The sequence below is a fragment of the Capsella rubella genome, unplaced genomic scaffold, assembly GCF_000375325.1.
Source record: "Capsella rubella cultivar Monte Gargano unplaced genomic scaffold, Caprub1_0 scaffold_5, whole genome shotgun sequence".
NCBI lineage: Eukaryota > Viridiplantae > Streptophyta > Magnoliopsida > Brassicales > Brassicaceae > Capsella > Capsella rubella.
This window is the reverse complement of record NW_006238919.1, coordinates 7,527,104-7,547,153: the sequence shown is the minus strand read 5'-3', so window position 1 is coordinate 7,547,153 and position 20,050 is coordinate 7,527,104. Positions and strand designations below refer to the sequence as shown.

The following is a 20,050-nucleotide window of genomic DNA, read 5'->3' as shown; positions in this document are numbered from 1 at the left end:
GTAAAGTTTTCTACAATAATACAATAAAACTCTTCTTTAAAAAAAAAAAAACTACAATGTCGTCATCCAAAATTGTCATATTTTGTGTCATCCTCGTCTTACTTGCTAATCTCCATGAATGTAGTATGTCATTTGTATATATTTTACATATTCACCATCATGAATCAATACTAGTTAGTAACCAATTTATATATATATTATCCTCCCTATTATTATTTGTAATTGATATATTTTTTATGTTTTATATATACAGGTTTATTTAAAGCTGACAAGCTATTGACAAATCCTCACACAGGAAAGAAGTCTGGAAGACCACCATGCAAACCAGAAAAAAATTACTTTGTCTGCTCATCAAACACCCACATCCTCAAGCGTAAGATGTATAATCCCCAAGAATGTTGGACCTATTGCCCTAACTAATTAATTAACCCACCACCTCCATTTCAAAGATTTTATGAAATTTTTGAAGAGCATTTTTTATAACCCAATTTTTTCTGTTTAAAATATAAATACTAAATATTCATGTGACTTCACTAAAGAAAATTATATCTACCTTAATATTGTTTCCTAACATTAAGTCTTTTCTTTATTCTATATTATGTTTGTATTATTTTATGTTCACCTTATTTTCCATTTGTAAATTTTTCATATATTATGAATGAGAAATGGCATTTTGAATTTTTTTTCCTAATTAACTTCGCTATGACTTTTGTTAAAAACTTAATAAGAATTTTAAATACATTTACTATTTATAATTATGTAAATAGGTGATTTTTACTTCTTTTGTAGTAGAAAAATTAGATATGATGTGAGAAAAATGGAAAAGTAGGATATAGAGTAATCGTGTGAAATTAAAGTTACAAAATGACAGTTTAAAAAAAAAAAAAGGCATTACTACCACTCATCTTGTAAATTTTCCTTTATTATAAATGAGAAATGACATTTTTGAAATTTTGTTGTCATACATATATATATACACTTAAGCAGCAATGGAGGCAAAAATTGTATGAAATGTATTTGTCTGCTTTAGTTTGTACTTAGTATATGTAACTTTAAAAAGTCTTTTATTTTATTTTATATTCTATTTGTATTTTTTAAGAGGTGTGTCTTGCTCCTGTAATGATTTTTTGTTGGTGATGATTCATAAAATCTGCTTCAGTGCCATGTTTCAAAATCCTCAAAACTGAAGCTAATACATTCTTTATTCTACAATAAGAAAATGTCTCGCCGATGCAAGAAATATGAAAAAGAAAACAAAACTCAAAATGATCAGAAGAAAAATGTTATCAGCTTCTTGAATGTGTCTTTTTTTTTCCAAGTGAAAATCACGATCTAGTTAGCTGCAGCGGCAGCTTGTTTGTTTGCAAAGGCGACACCTTTCTCGATGCTCGCTTTCAGTTCTGGTTTAAGAGCTTCTAGTGCTTTCTGCTCGTACTCAGTCAATCCCTGAAGGTCTGACTCAATCACAGCTTCAAGTCCATTCTTCCCAAGCTTGATCCGTGATGCAAAGAAAGGAAGATCAGTCAGAGTCGACTCAACATACGAACACTCGTACACATCTCCGTCTCCATCAAGAGCACGTAGAGATGACTCGACAAATCTTGCAGCAGCATATGCCATTGACAAAGTAGCGGAACCTGCACCTGCCTTAGCATCCACGACCTCAGTTCCAGCGTTCTGAATCCTGACAGTCAGCTGTTCGATTTCTTCATCGGTAAAGTTGACAGAGGGCTTGGTTTTTGAAAGAAGAGGCAAAATGGTGATTCCCGCATGTCCACCAATAACTGGAACATCCACATCTATAAGCTTAAGGTTCTTTTTCTGAGAAACAAAAGTGTTAGCCCTCACAACATCCAACGTAGTGACACCAAAAAGCTTCTTGGGATCATACACACCTTTCTTTTTCAACACTTCAGCAGCAATGGGTACAGTAGAGTTAACAGGGTTACTAATAATGTGGATGAAAGCATTAGGACAGTTATCAGCAACAGCCTCAACCAAAGACTTCACAATACCAGCATTGATGTTGAAAAGATCATCACGGGTCATACCCGGTTTCCTCGGCACACCAGCAGGGATAACCACAACATTCACATCTTTCAAACAATCAGCTAACTCAGAAGGCCCAGTAAAGTCACGAACTTGAGAAGGAGTGTTACAGTGACTCAAATCGGCAGCAACACCCTTGACATTAGCAATATCGTAAAGATGAAGGGTAGAGACCAAGGGAGACATCTTGATAAGAAGTGACAAAGGCTGACCAATACCACCAGCAGCACCAAGAACAGCTACTTTGTAGGAAGCATTGATCTTGAATCCGTAAGGCTTCTTGTCAGATGTTTGAGCTTTGGCTGCAGAACCACGCAGAGTCTTGGCCAAGGAAGAAGAATCAGATCCAGAGATGAGTGAGGTTGATCTAAGACCGGTGAAACTAGGGACTGAGTTAAATTTCACAGCTTGTGTTGACCTCGACTGTGTTAAGGAGCTAGCTTTAGTAGAGGAGTAAGAAGATCCAATTGAAAACAAAGAAGCTGATGTTGCTGCTGCTGCTGCTGCCATTTTTGTATGTTTGGTTTCCCTGTTTTTCACAAAAGAAGAATATAACTTTGTTCCATACCTAAACATTTACAGGGCAAGACAGATCCATATATCTAATCTATACAAAAGAAGGCAAATTCGAACAAATCAATCGAAGAACTAGAAACCCTAATCGAAACCAGATCGAGATTTCTTCTACAGGAGACTCAGCTATTACATCGTGAAATCGAAGAATGGTCTAAACAATCCAAAAAAAAATCAAATTTTTTGATAAAAAAAGAAGAAAACGAATTGAGAAAGAAACTAACCTTGGAGAAAGCTTCTTGATTTGAAAACCCAATACGCGAGAGAGAGAGAAAGATTAAGACTTTGCTCTGTTCGCTATAGAGAGAGAGCTCTAGTGAAGAGGAAGAAGAAGAGAAATGGGATTAGGTGACGATGTGAGTTAGGAAACAATTTTTATTATTCTAAAAAGGAAGGAAATTAAAAAGAAAAAGAAAAAAATCAAAAAAAATTGTAGAACTTTGTTTTGGCTGTGTCTCGTAAGATCCGCCAAGAGGTGGTGTGATGTGATACGATACACGACTTGTGTCCTTTAGTTGTGTTCGTACGACGGCAGCCCAAAACGCTGCGTTAACCTTATTATATATCCCACATGCTCTTTCTCTCAACTACTTACTTACTTCTCTAGCTAGTTTCATGATACGTTGACGTCTAATTTGGTCATCGACTCAATAACGTTGTTGGTGATTTTGTGTTCGCTGATTATAGGATTCACAAGTAAGTGTATGCCACAGATTTTATGTCGTTGTTTTCAAGAACTTGTGATTCTTAAGTACTAAAAGAATTGGTCTAGAGTCTAGACGTGTAACATAATAATACCACATGGGATGGTTGCTTGAAGTCGTGTAGTCTGGTTTGCTTTTAAAAAATAAATTGATTAGTTCTTAAAAGTGGTGGGAAGATAAACCTTAGGAACACACAACACAACTTGTTCTAATGATAGGCTATGTCTTCACCACATTCATAGCAACATGTTCTAGTGATAGATTCGGACTTCACCCTTCACAACTTCTCGTACGCAATTTAGCAACTTCTCCTAGTATTCTCATTTAGTTTGTAAATCACGAGAACTCTCATCTCAGATTCGTCATCGCTCGTCTATGCATCTCTATGGATCCTCAATCATATTCCAGCTCGATTTTGTGGTTTTCTTAGTCTCCCAATAGCTTTTTTGTCTAATCGCTTAGAAAGGCTAGTATGATAAAGTTTTTTCAAGTGTTTGGAATCGAATTGCATGATTTTAACAAGGATAGGAATATATGCCAAATAAATATCAAAGCCGTACGTAAACCATTGGTATACCACTAAATTGAAATTAAAGACTTGTACTGTTATCATCCATATATAGTTTATCCACAGTAGTATAACTGGATTTAACAACTCAGCTACATAAAAGAAACTATGCTTTAGTGTGACTAACTCAATGTTAACTAACTCAATTTCATAGTCCGTAAGCTTTGGTTATAGACTCCACTCCAATGTTAACTAACTCAATTTCATAGTCCGTAAGCTTACATATACATAAACTTTTTTTTGGGGGTAAATATGTTAAGTTACTTTATACGTAATATTAACCTTATCGATCGATACTATAATTATAACTGATGTTTCTTCATTTTATCGATCAGCAATCGACACAACCTCGCTGACGCGGCAAATGGCGATTGTTGGCACCAGAACCTGGATAATCGTTTAACTCCATCACCATCCTTTCTTTTACCTTCTCCTTCAAATCCTATAACAACATTATTTTAAACAAACCAAATTCAAATCTTTAATAACCTAATCGTAACTTTTCAAGAACACATGTATATACATAGCTTCAGAACTAACCACATCATGTTGAGGGAGATCAATATGAGTAGGCTTCTCCATAGAACTCCATGGTCCTATGTGAATACAAAAGTATAAGTTACAAACTTACAACGTATAATGTAAATATTTAATACGGAAAATAAGATTTAAGAGAGATGATGATCTTACTTGAAGCAGGGGAAGGCAAGAAGAAGAAGTGAGATAGAGACAAGAAGATCACGAGGAGATGGAAGAGAACTTTGTTGGCCATTTGAAGATGATGATTTATGACAAAAATGTATATATATAGATTAAAACCTTAATGTTGTTGTGATGAGTACTAACTTCTCTCTTTTTTTTTCCCCAACTTGTTTTCAGTTTTGTGTGTCGTAATGGTTTCTCTTAGTTCCTATTCTTCCAACTTGAGCATTATATACTAATAGCATAGTGAGGTTTTTTAGTAACATAATTAATTATGGACCATTTTTAAATCTAATTTAGAGTGCTAGTTAAGTCGTTTGTATTAAACAACCAACATGACTAAACTTTTAAAAAGGAACAAAATAAGAAGAAACAAGCTATCGACGCGGTTTCACTTTATGTGTAGCTAGTGCTGTTTTGTTAACTGTTCTATATAATACTAATTACAATTACAGTTTGAAAAATGTGTGTAACACTCGATCTTTCATAAGCAAAACCCTATTAATTCATTGTTTGAAAGTGTTCATTCAGATGATCAGATCAGATCATGATCAAAGAGGCATGGTCTCATAAGAAACTTTGTAGTCGAATAGAAATGATCGATGTTACTTAAAGTGGTGGAATTGTGGGGGAGCCAATGGGCATAACTACTTAATTACGCGTGTCGAGTTATATATATTAGTCATTGACGACAAATGGGTTCGAGTCAAGGGAAGTTTCGTGTCTTGTGCTTTTGGAAGTTCACTTTTAAGTGTAATGGCAATCACTATAATGGATTATAGCTAGGCACAAAAGAGTATTAATTAACAATAATAAGCATAGCCATTTTGTCAATTGTTTAGCCATGTTGTTGACAAAGTATACATATCTTTTATTATTCAAAAAAAAGTATACATATCTCTATGTATATATATTAGTACTCCATTTAAATAAAGTTATAGAAGATTATATGTAAGTGCAAGAAAGAGATACATGCTTGTCAAAGTCATGGCACTAACTCTTAATGATGTTTTCTAATCACTTCACGAAATTGGCTTCTATAGTGGCTAATACATCATACCATTTATTCTTAAGTACCTTAATATATACGGTACCTTTAGAGACAACTCCTTTTTTGTATTTGTAATTTGTAAACATCTTTTACAAAAAATATAATACACCTCAGAAGATATTCATTTGTTTCCCAATCTACTAAAAGCTTTATGGCCATATGCATGCACTGCTTTTTCTGCATAATGTCAAAATATATATATCACCACCATTTATGTCGAAAAGTTTATAAGCACAATTTCAAAGCTATCGTTGTGTTCTTGGAAGGTTTCTCTTTATGTATTTTAAGTCAACAAGAAATTTTATAAAAATTCAATAGTGGGAAACTTCACCACCTTCTCAATGTGATCACCAATATAATATTACTACTCATTTCATATATTTTTCATAATTGACATTGGAAATACAATTCAAGAAACCACTAGAAAGGGATATTTTTTACTTTTTGAGTTTTGAGGAAAGCTCCTCCTTAGAGAACAACACTTAAAATATTAGATGGTTCCACTTCGGTTAACAATTTCTGAAAAAACAATTGCCTTTAGTAAGAATTTGATCAAACAACTCATATTTGTTCAAATAATCAACTTAGTGTATATGAGATCATTTTTAAAACTAAGAATTACCAAATATTATTGAATCATTTTAGGGTGTTCTAATTATCTTGGAAACAATAATAATTAAGTAAGAAAATTTCAACCATTATTATATTACATGTATATGTAACTTTTTGTGTGTGTGTGTGTGTGTGTTTTCTTTTCTTTTTTTTTTTTTTTGCTTTAGCTGATGTATTAAGCACATACTAACTAGTAGAAATAGAAAGTATATCCAATTTTAGTTAGAAGAATATGCTGGACTGGTGTTATTTTCTCCAACTCACCCAAACAGTGAGCACATGTAATAAGGGACTAGCAAGGCTTAAAAAATGTCCAAAAACAAAAAGGCCTAAGGCTTTAAATGGGCTTTAAGGAAGAGATGTGGTCGAGTGCAGTACGTAGTAGTGCTACTATATGCATACTATGCTCAATGTGGCATTTTGGAATAACTCATTTTTACATGACAATTTAAGTCATTCGCCGAAACAACGAGAGTTACGGTTTACATTATTCAACCCATCTCTAGCTTTGGATATAAAGTGTTGTATTTGTAAATACTACAATAAAAATATTTGTTCAACACATATATGTTTTTTTGTATATGTAAGAGAAAATATATGTTAATTTGTTCGCAATGTTGACATGAAACTATAAGAAGGTGTACTCAATCAAATGCATAAGATATTAAAGAGATGGCTTCAACGTTTCTCATAACAACCGGTAGCAATTCGCGGTATTGATTAAAGACATTTTTAAGAGATACAAGTTCATCAGCAAGTTTATTAACTAGTATAGTAACATGTCAATTTTACAATTGATATAGTTAACTAGCTAGATAGGAAAAGGTATTGATGATAAAAAAATCCAGTCGAATTATCTGATTAGGCAAGAAACAAGAAAATGAAAAAGGTAGATAGAAGAAAAGGTGTTGTTTTTAATGTAGCTCCCAAAGGGACACAGCAGCTTCCACATCTCGCCAGTCGTGTTGTGTGAAAAGGCAAGGCTTAAACACAAAGATGGCTTATCTTCACATATATTATTATTATCTTGTAGTATTTATTTATATTATAACAAATAATTTCTTTTAAGATGTAAAAAAAAAAAGAGGATATAGATGGAGAAGTACAATTGTGTGTACTACACTGAACTCAGGTAAGAAAATATATTGAGAATAATTTACCGAACAAATAAGTATATTATTTCATTTATTTTTCAGATAATTATGCTCTTGATAAAGTCTAAACAATTTTTCATTTAACTAAAATTTATTCACGTATATGTACCAGAGATTTAAAAGTTTATAGAGTTCAAATTTTATTTTTTGACCAACCAAAAATTGCAATTTTGGTTTAAATTTCTAAATTTGACATTTTACATATTATAAAAATATTAAACCCTAAAAATTAAATGAAATCTACTGAATCTAAACATAACCAATAAAACACATGTTAAATAATATTTTTAATAACATAAAATGATAAAACTTTTATAAATTTTAAAAGACTATAAAAGTAACAATCTAATAATTGATATTTTTTCAAATAAATAATATTTATTAACGTATATAGCAAAGATTGGTGGCAGTGGAACACGTGAAGGCTGAAGGGTTATGATTAGATCGAGGAAGAGAAAAAGATATGCATCGACCGTTCCTTTTGGGTTTGATGAAATCAATGGGAACAGCAGGTGTGACAGAGAATCCAACGTGGCAAAACACAGACTTTGATTTAGATCCTCCAAAAGTCCCAAATAAAAAATCTCTCAACTTCGTTACTACAATAATGTGGCAGAGAGATACCTTCCTACAGAACCTTTTTATTAACTACCAATTGTAGATTGACACCTCATTAGATCCAACCTTCTTTTGTTTTTTTATTTAAACATATTTCCTTATACAACCAAAACGTACAAATAGATTAATATGTATCTAAACTATATATTAACGATTTTTTTTTTTGAAATTTTATGTGTCGTTTATTTTTCTATTAGATTTTGTATAAAATTATTTAAAATATTTGAATAACTTATTTAAGAAAAAAAATATGTGAGATTACGTAACCGTTGGATGTTCCTATATATGCAATTGTTGATTTGTGTGTTTGTATTGTTGGAGATCTTTGTTTGTGACATGGGCATGTCTTTTGAACTCTATCTGATTAGAGCTACAATTTTCTTGAACTACTTTACAAGATTTTGTTGCTTTAGAACACTCATTGATCTTATATCTGATGTTGTTGTGTTGGTCAATTCTTCTCTTTTATAGTATCTCAGTATATGTTAGTGATTGATGTTTATTACACTAGCAGCTACCAATTGATGTATCTCACCCAAGCAACTATCAATTTATGAGAAAATGTTTTGAATATCCACTAGTTAATCACATATTCAATTATTCTATCTTGAAAAATTGCCTTTTGAAATTATTTTATCTCTTTAATTATGCTAGTGAGAGTCACTCCAATATAAATTATGCTTAAACTAATTGTAATGTTTAATTATTTGTACAAAAGATGTATGAGAAAAAGCTTTCAAAATGAATTTTTGACATACTACTTGAGCTCTACTTTGCCATATTGACATTTATTTTATTTTATTTTAAGGTCATTATCATGATAAAAATTAAGATATGTATAGACTAGTGTAAAATTAATTTCTCTTCTAATTTATAGTCTATCAATGAGACCAAATAAAATTATTTAACAAAATGATCATTAACCATGACAAAATAAAAAATCCAAAGAGATTTATTAACTACAAAGAAAAAGGAAAAATGATCGAAATCTACAAAGAAAAATAGCAACAAAGGTGAATACGAATATCGTGTACAAATGCATGGTACCAAAGAATGATTTTCAACTACAACATAGACAAACTTTTCACAACCATTAAAACTTCAAACATCAAAACTAGTGTTGCAAAGTATAAGAAAATAAAATGTGTGTATGCCATTCCATACAAACATGCAACATGATTGTATTCGGATTTCTCTCTATATCTAATGTAATGTCTCTAAAGAAAAAGGGTTTTTCCATTGTTAAAGAAAAAAACTTGCATCTAAATGTATCTCTCAAGATGCATAATTATCTAACAAATGAAGTATTCTTATCTATTACAAATCTTGTATTCAAAATATTCCTTTATCGGTTACTTTTATATAGAAAAAAATAGTATGATTTTATCTCATAGTTTGTAACAATCTAATTTTATTTTTAAATTTATCGAGAGAGGCTTGTGTATTGTTATCCCCGATATAAATTGGGAAAAATTAAATCTGTTAATACGAAAAAGGTAAGAATTTTAATATTATATAGAAAGAAATAAAACCCGACAACCCGACCCGGTATTAAAGAGGAGAAAAGGAAAATATCAGAGGCCACATAAACTTGTGGCTGAGAATCGAAATGTGATGCTGACGTGTTACCCTCCTTCTCTTTTATACGGATCTTATTAAAATCCCTAATTTCATCAAATATATTCACACTCTCTCTTCCCCCATAAATCAAAATCTCCAAAAAAAAAACCCCAAAAAAAAACACAAAAATCAATAAAGATAGATAGAGAGAGAGAGAGAGAGAGAGACTATAGACACTCCACGAAGCTTTCGAGAATGATGATGGAGAGCAGAGACCCTGCTATTAAGCTCTTCGGTATGAAAATCCCTTTTCCGGCTGTTTTTGAGTCGCCGCCGGTGACGGTTGACGAGGAGGAAGAAGAAGAAGATGATTGGAGCGGCGGAGATGGAGGAGACGACAAATCATCAGAAGATAATAAGGTAATTGATTGAGAAAATTGGAATCTGTTACCTAAAACTAAACCTTTAATCACAAGAAGTTTGTGTTTGGTTTTAATATAATGATCTGTGGATCTACGGAATCTAAAAAGCCAAGTTCCAATCTTGTTTTGTCTTAAAGACATCACTATGTTCATTTAATTATTACAAGAGTAGTTTAAAGAATCATTGTTTGATTAAGATGTGATAAATATCGTTTTAGGTTTTAGGGTTTTATCCATTGTTAAGTGTGTTCTTAATTTAGTGTTTATTGCATCTCAGGTAACTCCAGAGTTACCAGATAAGAACTGTAACGACAACAGTCTAAACAATTCGAATGAGTCCAAACCCGAAACTGGGGACAAAGAGGAGGAGACGACTTCAACGGATCAGATTGAGAGCAGCGACTCGCCTGATGATGGTAGTAACCAGCAGACCACAGCTGATGGTAAAGTCCTGAAGAAACCTACCAAGATTCTGCCGTGTCCTAGATGCAAAAGCATGGACACCAAGTTCTGTTATTACAACAACTACAACATAAACCAGCCTCGTCATTTCTGTAAGGCCTGTCAGAGATATTGGACAGCTGGTGGGACTATGAGGAATGTTCCTGTGGGAGCAGGGCGTCGTAAGAACAAAAGCTCCTCGTCTCATTACCGTCATATTACTATATCTGAGGCTCTTGAGGCTGCGAGGCTCGATCCGGGGTTGCAGGCGAACACAAGGGTCTTGAGTTTTGGTCTAGATGCTCATCAACAGCATGCTGCTGCTCCCATGGCACCTGTGATGAATTTACAAGGAAACCAGAAGGTCTCAAACGGAGCTCAAAACGTGTTTCATGGGGTAGCTGATCAGCGGCTTGTGGCTCGGGTAGAGAATGGAGATGATTGCTCAAGCGGCTCATCGGTGACCACCTCTAACAATCACTCAGTGGATGAATCAAGACCACAAAGCTGCAGAGTTGGTGAACCACAAATGAACAATAACAACAACATGAATGGTTATGCTTGCATCCCAGGTGTTCCGTGGCCTTACACGTGGAACCCATCGATGCCTCCACCAGGTTTTTACCCGCCTCCAGGGTTTCCAATGCCGTTTTACCCTTACTGGACCATCCCAATGGTATCACCGCATCAATCCTCATCCCCTATGAGCCAAAAAGCTTCAAATCCAAACTCTCCCACTCTCGGAAAGCATCCGAGAGACGAAGAATCCGCAAGAAAGGACAACGAGACAGAGCAGCGAAAACAGAGGAACGGCGTTCTAGTCCCAAAAACGTTGAGAATAGACGATCCCAACGAAGCAGCAAAGAGCTCGATATGGACAACACTAGGTATCAAGAACGACGGGATGATGAGCAAAGGCGGTGGTATGTTCAAAGGGTTTGATGATCAGAAGACAAAGATGAATAACAACAACGACAAAACCGAGAACTCCCCTCTTCGTTCTGCTAACCCTGCTGCTCTGTCAAGATCACATAATTTCCATGAACGGGTTTAGAGTTATACATGTATGTATATGTATGATTTGATTTGTATGTATAGATGATATTTGGAGAGTGATGAGTTTTTGAGAATCAAAACTCTTTTCTTCCTCCTCGTGACCTTATTCCTTTTTGAGATGTTTTTGTACAATGTACACTATTGCTTCTTTCTTCATTTGTCAAAAGTGTAGGAAAGAGATAACATTAATGGTAAAAAAGTTGTTGTTGCGTTGGCATTTCAACCGACACTCTTCTGACTCTTCTTTACAACTTCTTGTCTTCTCAAGTTCTTCTCTACTAAAAACAACAAAACTCAAAAGATAAAATAGTTAGTAAACAAAGATAAAACGAGTAATACTATTCTAATGATTTTTTCTTGCTTAATATACCAATTCGTTTGATAATTAGATATATCTACAAAGATATAATCCCTTTAGATTTTTAAATATAAAAAATTACAGTATTATTATTAAGAAAAAATTGTGAAGGTCCCATTCAATACCACGTACAGACAATCAGAATTTAATGTGTTGGAAAAGTTTTTTTTTATTTGTATGCCTTTCTTCTTAATAAATTCTTTTTTTTTTATATTGATGCTGAAAAAGATTGGTCACTATGTTTTATTTTCTCCCATTTTTTTACTTTATTATTTTTGCTCTGTCTGTCTTCGAAAGCAACTTAGATATTTTAGAGGGCCTAATCAATTGTTAGCCACACATATTATTTATTTTATTTTAATTTTTTCTATTTATACTATGGCACACACAATATATTATCATCATTCTTACAATTAAAAGTTTATGTCAAGTTGCTTTTTTCTTTTTTTCTTTTTTTATAATACTGTTCTTTTCTACCTTTTTTCCAATTTGTGGCAAAGCAATTTTTGCATCAACATTTATTTTTTATTAAAAACATATGTAAAAGTATATTGTTTTTTCTATCACACAAACGCCTTTTCAAAAAGTTGAAGATATAAGTTTGACACCCAAAGAAACATTTGACTAATGCCGAACGCGTTTCAACCGCAAACGCACTATATTATCATTGAAGACACGAAGATATTGGCCTACCTTTTTCTCTGGTTAGAGGGTTTGGAAAATTAATATTTGTTAGCTTTTTTGCAAATGGTTCCAAATATAAGACAACAACGTCGTTAAGATGTTTAGACCCATTTAACTAAAAAATTAAAGAAGCAAATGAAATCAAGTCCTTTCTGTTTTCTGTTGTTTTCTCATAAGAAAAAACAATTAACTAAAATTAGGCCTAGTCAAACTTCTTAACTTTTTTTGGCCTCCAGATTTAATAATTTTATCATCTAAGTGTAAACGCTATTTATTTTACTAGTGTGGCCTTTAATCAACTACTTTGTTTGGCTATCTAACACTGCTATAATATAATAAATTTTGGAAAAGAAAAGAAAATGAAGATATAATGCATATTACTTACTTTATAGCATCGTTATTCAGTTATGTGTATGCCAATAATTTAGAGCAATATTTTGGATTTTTTGTTTTTCTTTAATTCCGATGGATTTGTCATTTTTCAGGTTACAAATATGCGATTGAACATATATTTATTTGTTATGTTCGAGGTTAGTTGGTTTTATTTACTTTAGATTTTAATATTTTTTTATTTAGTATGTATTTTAGCAAAACAAAATCATAAATATGAACATTTTGAAATGTTTGAAAATGGTAAATCCATAAAATAGCAAAAATTGTATTTTTGGAAAATTTACCTTAGTAAATGATATTTTTCGTAAGAAGCATATATCAAATGAGTTATAATTTAAAGGCAATTTTTGTTAAATTGTATAGTTGAATAGTTCACTACTTTAATTTTCCATCACCATATCATAATTTTTAAAACTATGATAATACATGTATAGTAGATTTATTATGTGAATTGCCATCATCTCGTAATAAAACTATAAATCATAATTTATCTAATAAAGTAATAAGTTTTAATATTGTTGGAAAAAAAAAGATAACACTTCTTACATAATATGATGATTTTACTGGAGGGGGAGGGATAAAAAGTGAAAATGCACTCATAGAGAAAAAAAAGTCAAGAACATATTGAGATCAACCATTGATATTTTTATACAGTTAAACTAAGAAACATGATATATGGTTTCATTGGAGAAATGATAGTGTTGACTTTTGATATGATCAAAGTAAACCACAGCAAGAATTGGAAGTTGGAGTCAACCCTCCACTAAAACTTTTTGTAAAACTTAACAATCTCATCTCTTAGTGTTTCCACTTAATAGGAAAGGCCAGTGCACTTTGCAATATATAACAATCCATAGACTGGTGCATTCTAATTATCTACGTCCACTTGATTCTATTCTTTTTTGCATTTTGGTAAATTCGCTGCCGAACTTAATTTGGTAGTATTTGTTCGTTAATTTCACCTTTTCTATAACTCCTGAAAGGTTTACCAAAAAGAAGATGTGAGAGTTACTTGCTACAAGATTTGGACTATATAAGTTGGTATACCAAAACGAGTTATTTACTCTCACCACAAAATCAAATTATCCATTAGCTAGCTATGCTTTAATTCGTCGATTCAATCCAAGAAAAAAAAATGATTGCAAAGAAGACAAGAAAATATATTATATCCATTCAAAAAAACAAAAACCACAAATACCTACTTTATAAAGATATATCCATGATTATTTGATACTTAAATATCAAATTAAACAAAATTTCACAATTTGTTACCTAGGATGTACTTATATTTAATTTAATTTAACAACAACATATATATAAAAAGGGAAGCAAAAAAGTCTTTAACCAAAAAAACTTATGAAAAATCGAGCAAAAGAGAGAGTGAGTGCTAAAGAAAACTTTTGTGAGTAGATTTTCCAACAAAGAAAAATTATAAATTATAACTAAAAAAGGACTTTCCCACAAAGGAAGGCATCTTCTACGATCTTGACACGTGTAATCAACTTTAGCTTCTCTGACGCAGGCCTGACACGCCTCCCTAAAAGATAATCAAAATATAAAAAAGGCAAACAGAAAGATATGTCTTTTTTTCACTTTTGTCTTTTGTCTTTTTTTCTTTTCTTTTAATGGTTCAGGTAAAAGAAGTTGTGACATGTAAATTGTACTTATCGTTCTCTGAGTTTATTTTAATTTATCTGTTGCTCAGATATTTTTTTACCAAATCGGAAAGAAGAATAATTCACTAATAAATCCGAACCTGACAAGAAAAAAAAAAAAAAAAAAAAGACAAGTTGGGAAAAGAGAGTCCAAAATAATTTCTAGATTAATGAAAAGAAAATGAGAAAAAGTAAGCTTCTAGAAGAAAAGGAAAAAATTCTACAAACAAACAGAAGCTACTTTTCACATTTTTTCCATTTGAATATTTTGATCATGGATGTAGCAATATACGTTACAAATATTTCAGAAAATTACAAGTAGTAGAGGCATTATTTTTCTATATGTGAAAAATGCAGAGTAGAGAGCTAAAATAGAACTAAGCATGAGCACTAAATGAACTAATGTAACATTGTACACAATATTTGAAAGATGATGAGTTCAATCCACAAGTAACTCAGACAAATCTGGAGTAAACTATTGAGAAACTTTATCATCTTCATTTCCATCAATAGATCATTGAATCCTGCATCCACTGGACTCAGGTGCCCGCTGTACATTTCCATAAGCTGTTAGCTCAATGAGATCCATATCCCTCCCTACGAAATTTTTGCAAATAATAATAGTTTAGGATCATACTCAGTTATAGTTTTGATTTATAGAGTGACAACTGACAAGCGTGTGGAATTGAAAGATGCTGCAGACTTACCAGCAACTCGGCAGTAAGAACTCCTCTGGATAAGCTCGGCTCGAGAAATGTCGGTTTTATTACCCTTTGATCGGTTTACCTTTGCCTGAAACGTATAAACAAACCAAACTTAGTGACCAAAGAGCTATGCCCTATTGATTCCAAAGAACAGAAACAAGCTAAAATCCTAAAAGACTCTATTGCGGAAGATGGGTTGTCTAAGAGTTTCCTCCACTAAGCAAGATACAAATCATCAGTCCGAATACAAGAGAATGGTGACTATAAAGTATAAACATAGATATTGTAGTACACATCAATAAACCTTAAATGGTAACTATAAGTTAGTTTAAAACACAGATATGTAGTAGACATTTAAAACCTTAAGTGGTAGTTATAAGTTTAGTTTAAACTTCCACAGTGTACCTGCAGAACCTGGCAGTTTTCCAGAGTGCTCTTGCCGCCCTGAAAGAAATTGGAAAATGAATTCTTCAGATACTGTAGAAGAAGCATGAGCACTAAATGACTAATGTTACATGTAGATGACAATACCTGCCTCCTGTATTAAACTATATTAAACTACGAATCCAGTTAAGTTATGCGGTTAAGCAAGAACAAAGAAAAAGATAGATTCGTCATGAATTCAAATTCAAATAAATCTGAGTTTCATAAATTAGGGTCATTATCAGATCAATCAAACTGAAGCAGGAAAGATGTCAATCAGATCTTTTAGACACTATTTTTTTCCCTTCTGAAATGTTTCATAAGCTTTACTGTTGTTGGTATCGCTTACCAGTAATAAGTCTAACACAGTCCTGAAGCTGTTATCCTTTAATTTTTAACTGTAGGTTCAAAGGATAAATGTGAAACTCTACCAACAATCCTATCTCGATGTGAATACCAAAAACTTCCGGTACAAGAATTCATGCGTGTTCTTTTGGACACATGTCCTATTAAGAGAGTCTTCAGAGAACAAACAATAGTAGCTCCTATTAGACCATGCTGCAAAAAATTAATACCCTCTCTTCTCATTCTTCAACTTACATGGTAGAGGGTAATGAAGCAAGTTCTACAATGAATATGATAAAGAAAATTGGCAGACTAGATTCTTAAATCCAAACCAGGAATGTATAATCATTGCTTAGTCTTCAAGCTACATCTTCAAGCGTTTTGATTATAGATTTTGTTCTGTCATCAACATGAGAGCACAAGAGAAGAACTCATTTCCCTTAATCCTCATATAACACAAATTCAAGAGATTTACTTCAAAATGAGCAAACGCCTTTCAGAAACTACGCTACAAATGTCCTAGGGGAAAAGGCTTCTCAGACTACAGAACCACCAAAGTCCTATACCAAAATCAGGGACATTTCACAGTGAAGAGCGAAAAATACAAGAAGTTTTAGCTCAATCCTAAACCTTTAATAATAAGAACTCATAAGCAAAACAGAGTCTCATGAAGTGAGTGTTGTAATTGACAAGAACATAAAGACAGACCTTGGAGTAAGTAAATAGCCCAATCTCAAAATGATCAATCACATATAGAAAGTTAGAAACTCTATCGAAATGACTTAAAAACAAAACATTCTTATACAAATCACAAAGTTTGAGGCTTTGAGCTCAATCCTAAACATTAACTAACCAGAATTCACAGGCCAGAAAACAGAGTATCATGATACCTAAAGTGAGAGTTGTAAAGGACAAACCTTGGAGTAAGGAACAATGTGATCATAATCATGGCACAAGCATCCAGGACAACCAACGAGCTTCCTAAACACAATGTTTCCTAAATGATCTCTCCTCCAACGCTCAGGATCTCTCCCTTTAATCTTCTCAGCTTTCTCCCAGCATTGCTGCTTCACACTGTAAGGAAAGCTCCTAGGTTCTGGATTCGGGTCATCGTAACTCGACCCGGGAAAAAGACCCATCTCCTCCCGGTCGAGTAAAGTGGCCGAAGTTTTCACCTTTCCGCCGCGGGCTTCACCGGAACCGGGTCGGGTCTTTGACGGGGAAGAAGATAAGGCTCTGTTTCTGCGTCTGGGCGGGTCGGGTTTCATCGCCGAGTGTTGTGGATGATCCGAATCGGTAGAGAGGTTTTTGTGGTTTAGTTTGACGAAGAAAACCAAAAGATTACAGATTCTTCGGGAGATGAGTGTCGTAGGCCAATCCATTCTCTTAATCTCTTTAGGCCCATAAACACAATGCAACTATATATGGGCTCGTACGTATTTTATATTAGAAGATGTTTATTGCGATATTTGTAATATTCTTATCTACAAAGATAAATAAGTCGACATGACAAAGGTACAAACTTTGTCATTGTTCTTGAGATTAAAACATGGGAAACTATAATGCAGGTACCCAAATAAAAAAAAATTAAATTTTTACCTTCCATAAAATTTTATTTAACTTCTAATTTTTGGGACAGTCGTCTCCCTATACCTATGTGTAAGAGAGTAGCTCATTGAATCTACAACTAAACAGAGAAGAAATTTTTTTTTCTTTATTTTGTTCTCGAGAAAAAAAAATTTGATGAAAATACTTAGGTCTCAATCGTCGCACATACTACTCTGGTTATTAACAGTTGCGTCTCTCTGTTGTCCTATTAAAAAGAGAAAATTGTGCGAAATGCCATGTACAGTGCCAAATCTTCTATAAAATGCCATTTTTCATAACTCCTTTCAAAACATGCCATAGATCCAATGTAAAAATACCATGTTACCCTTTTCCTTTTCTTTTATTATCTCTCTTTTCTTCATCTTCTTTTTCTTCTTCCAACAACAAATAGTTCTAGTAGAACAGATCCGACGAACGAACCCCGGCGGACAAATCCGGCGGACAAACTCCGGCGGAGCATAGCCACTTCCGGTGCCCTCTCATCAATGAAATTTCTAAAACCTAATTTTTCTCTTTTTCAATAATTATCTCTTTCTTCTTTTTCATCTTCTTTTTCTTCTTCTAATAACAAGCTATTCCGGTGGACCAGATCTAGCAGACGAATTCCGGCGGACCAGATCCAGCAGATGAAATTCGGCGGACCAGATCCAGTGGATTAATTCTGACGAACCAGATCCAGCGAACTAATTCTGGCAGACCAGATCGATCGAACTAATTCTGGCAGACCAGATCGATCGGACTAATTCCGGCGGACCAGTTCCAATTGACCAGAACTCCGGTGGACGAGTTTCGACTAGAACTTCGGCGGACGAGTTTCGACCAGAACTCCGGCGGACGAGTTCCGGCAGACCATAGTCAGTTCTGGTGGACTATAACGAGTTCTCGCAGACCAGATTCGACGGACCAGTTCTGACAGACCAAATAGACGAGTTCCGATAGACCAGATTTTGCAGACCATTTCAAGTGGACCATAGACAGTTCCGACGAACTATAACCAGTTCTGGCGGACCAAATAGACCAGTTACGATGGACAAGTCGTGGCAAACCATTCCCGGCAGACAAAAACTAGTTATGATAGACTTGTTTCGACTGACAGTTCAATTGGATCTGATTCGACGGACCACATGATAAAACAAGTGATGCGTTTATGGTGGACAAGATTCATTTCTCTATAGATGGAAAACATTCGACGAACCAATTTTGGTGGACTAGACTCGAAATAGTTATGTCGGATCAGATCTAGTGGAACAGATCTAGTGGACCAGATCTTGTGGACAAGATTTCTTTTTTATTTTGATTTTGTTTTTTTCAAAACATTTGCCTGAGGGCAAAATCGTCCATACTAAAATTTTTGTGGCAGGATTTGAAAGGAGCTTTCAAAAACGGTACTTAGAGAAGATTGAGTTTCAAAACTGGCATAGAAGACAAAATCCCCTATTAAAAATCTGGGTTTTGCTTGTTATTCAACATTTCCTCTCTCCCAGGAACCCTCACCCACTATCGATTGTTTTTTTTCATGTTCCCTTTGTGCCCAACTATCAACTACCCACAAATTTCATACAACTTTTCCTGCTTGTTACTATTGCGATGCGTCTAAAGATGGTTAATTTATTGAATCGAGTAGATGTGTTTCATATTCATCCCTATATGCTTAGATGATTTTTTCTATTCATAAATGGTTACCCTTTTTGGGGAAGGAGAGAGAGATTGGAGCATAGTTCGAGAAGAAGGAGAAGGTGGGAGAGAGAGATGAGGTGGCAGATTAGAGAGAGATGATGTGTTACAATAAATATTATTTGTATAATATCTAATTTACCATGTATATATAATATTATACAGATATTTAATATGTTATCAGCGTGAGAAAATTATCAGGTGGTCAGAGATAAAATTTTGCTATTGCACTCAGTAACTTGTGGATAAAAGATAATTGTTAACTGATCAATTATTGTATAATTTAGCATCCTAAATTTTATTTTATCGGATACTGAATAAGTTAGTATGCTAAAATTTTATGTTATCGAATATTGAATAACTTATCATACTAACTTAACATACTAAAATAAATATTATCCGTATAATAAATATCTTACCATGTGCATACAAGTATTATTCAAGTATTTAAATATCTTTGCACATGATATATCATTAGTATGAATAGTGTTAGCATTAATTTAACAGATAATATGTAACTTATCGCGATAATAGTTATTTTAACAAGTTTAAAAATAAGTTATCGAATGTTAAAAATAAATTTATTTAACACACATGTCCTTATCGAATGCTATTGAATGCTATGAATATTGTCAGAACACGTGCAGATAATCATTAAAATAAAATTGTTGTTACCAGATATCTTAAACATTTTCA

At 33.3% G+C, this 20,050-nt stretch overlaps 4 protein-coding genes across 4 annotated transcripts; 1 reads left to right on the top strand and 3 right to left on the bottom strand.

Moving 5' to 3' along the window:
- Positions 1-1,140: 1,140 nt before the first annotated feature.
- Positions 1,141-2,991, bottom strand: LOC17885016 (malate dehydrogenase, chloroplastic). Its single transcript, XM_006291169.2, has 2 exons — positions 2,847-2,991; positions 1,141-2,578 (listed from the first exon to the last, which is right to left on the bottom strand). The coding sequence occupies exon 2, from the start codon at positions 2,557-2,559 to the stop codon at positions 1,333-1,335; it is 1,227 nt and encodes a 408-aa protein (XP_006291231.1). The 5' UTR covers positions 2,560-2,578; positions 2,847-2,991; the 3' UTR covers positions 1,141-1,332.
- Positions 2,992-4,080: 1,089 nt separating this feature from the next.
- LOC17886372 lies at positions 4,081-4,772 on the bottom strand. The gene is made up of 3 exons (XM_006292067.2): positions 4,585-4,772; positions 4,435-4,490; positions 4,081-4,336 (listed from the first exon to the last, which is right to left on the bottom strand). Exons 1-3 carry the CDS (start codon positions 4,664-4,666, stop codon positions 4,226-4,228), a joined length of 249 nt encoding a protein of 82 aa, XP_006292129.1. The 5' UTR covers positions 4,667-4,772; the 3' UTR covers positions 4,081-4,225.
- Positions 4,773-9,740: 4,968 nt separating this feature from the next.
- LOC17887004 (cyclic dof factor 3) lies at positions 9,741-11,750 on the top strand. Its single transcript, XM_006290963.2, has 2 exons — positions 9,741-10,011; positions 10,291-11,750. Exons 1-2 carry the CDS (start codon positions 9,847-9,849, stop codon positions 11,506-11,508), a joined length of 1,383 nt encoding a protein of 460 aa, XP_006291025.2. The 5' UTR covers positions 9,741-9,846; the 3' UTR covers positions 11,509-11,750.
- Positions 11,751-14,838: 3,088 nt separating this feature from the next.
- On the bottom strand, positions 14,839-17,475 carry LOC17887414. Its single transcript, XM_006291747.2, has 4 exons — positions 16,990-17,475; positions 15,710-15,748; positions 15,308-15,392; positions 14,839-15,197 (listed from the first exon to the last, which is right to left on the bottom strand). Exons 1-4 carry the CDS (start codon positions 17,452-17,454, stop codon positions 15,115-15,117), a joined length of 672 nt encoding a protein of 223 aa, XP_006291809.1. The 5' UTR covers positions 17,455-17,475; the 3' UTR covers positions 14,839-15,114.
- Between the last annotated feature and the right edge of the window lie 2,575 nt (positions 17,476-20,050).

What these genes read in the sequence shown, in the direction of transcription:
- LOC17885016 (XM_006291169.2), bottom strand. Translation starts at nt 2,559, where the DNA reads ATGGCAGCAGCAGCAGCAGCAACATCAGCTTCTTTGTTTTCAATTGGA.
- LOC17886372 (XM_006292067.2), bottom strand. Translation starts at nt 4,666, where the DNA reads ATGGCCAACAAAGTTCTCTTCCATCTCCTCGTGATCTTCTTGTCTCTA. An exon ending in CTTGCCTTCCCCTGCTTCAA is followed by an intron (nt 4,491 to 4,584) that starts GTAAGATCATCA and finishes GTATTCACATAG; the next exon opens with GACCATGGAGTTCTATGGAG. An exon ending in ATCTCCCTCAACATGATGTG is followed by an intron (nt 4,337 to 4,434) that starts GTTAGTTCTGAA and finishes ATGTTGTTATAG; the next exon opens with GATTTGAAGGAGAAGGTAAA.
- LOC17887414 (XM_006291747.2), bottom strand. Translation starts at nt 17,454, where the DNA reads ATGGATTGGCCTACGACACTCATCTCCCGAAGAATCTGTAATCTTTTG. An exon ending in ACATTGTTCCTTACTCCAAG is followed by an intron (nt 15,749 to 16,989) that starts GTTTGTCCTTTA and finishes AATTTCTTTCAG; the next exon opens with GGCGGCAAGAGCACTCTGGA. An exon ending in AAAACTGCCAGGTTCTGCAG is followed by an intron (nt 15,393 to 15,709) that starts GTACACTGTGGA and finishes TATACGTTTCAG; the next exon opens with GCAAAGGTAAACCGATCAAA.
- LOC17887004 (XM_006290963.2), top strand. Translation starts at nt 9,847, where the DNA reads ATGATGATGGAGAGCAGAGACCCTGCTATTAAGCTCTTCGGTATGAAA. An exon ending in AATCATCAGAAGATAATAAG is followed by an intron (nt 10,012 to 10,290) that starts GTAATTGATTGA and finishes ATTGCATCTCAG; the next exon opens with GTAACTCCAGAGTTACCAGA.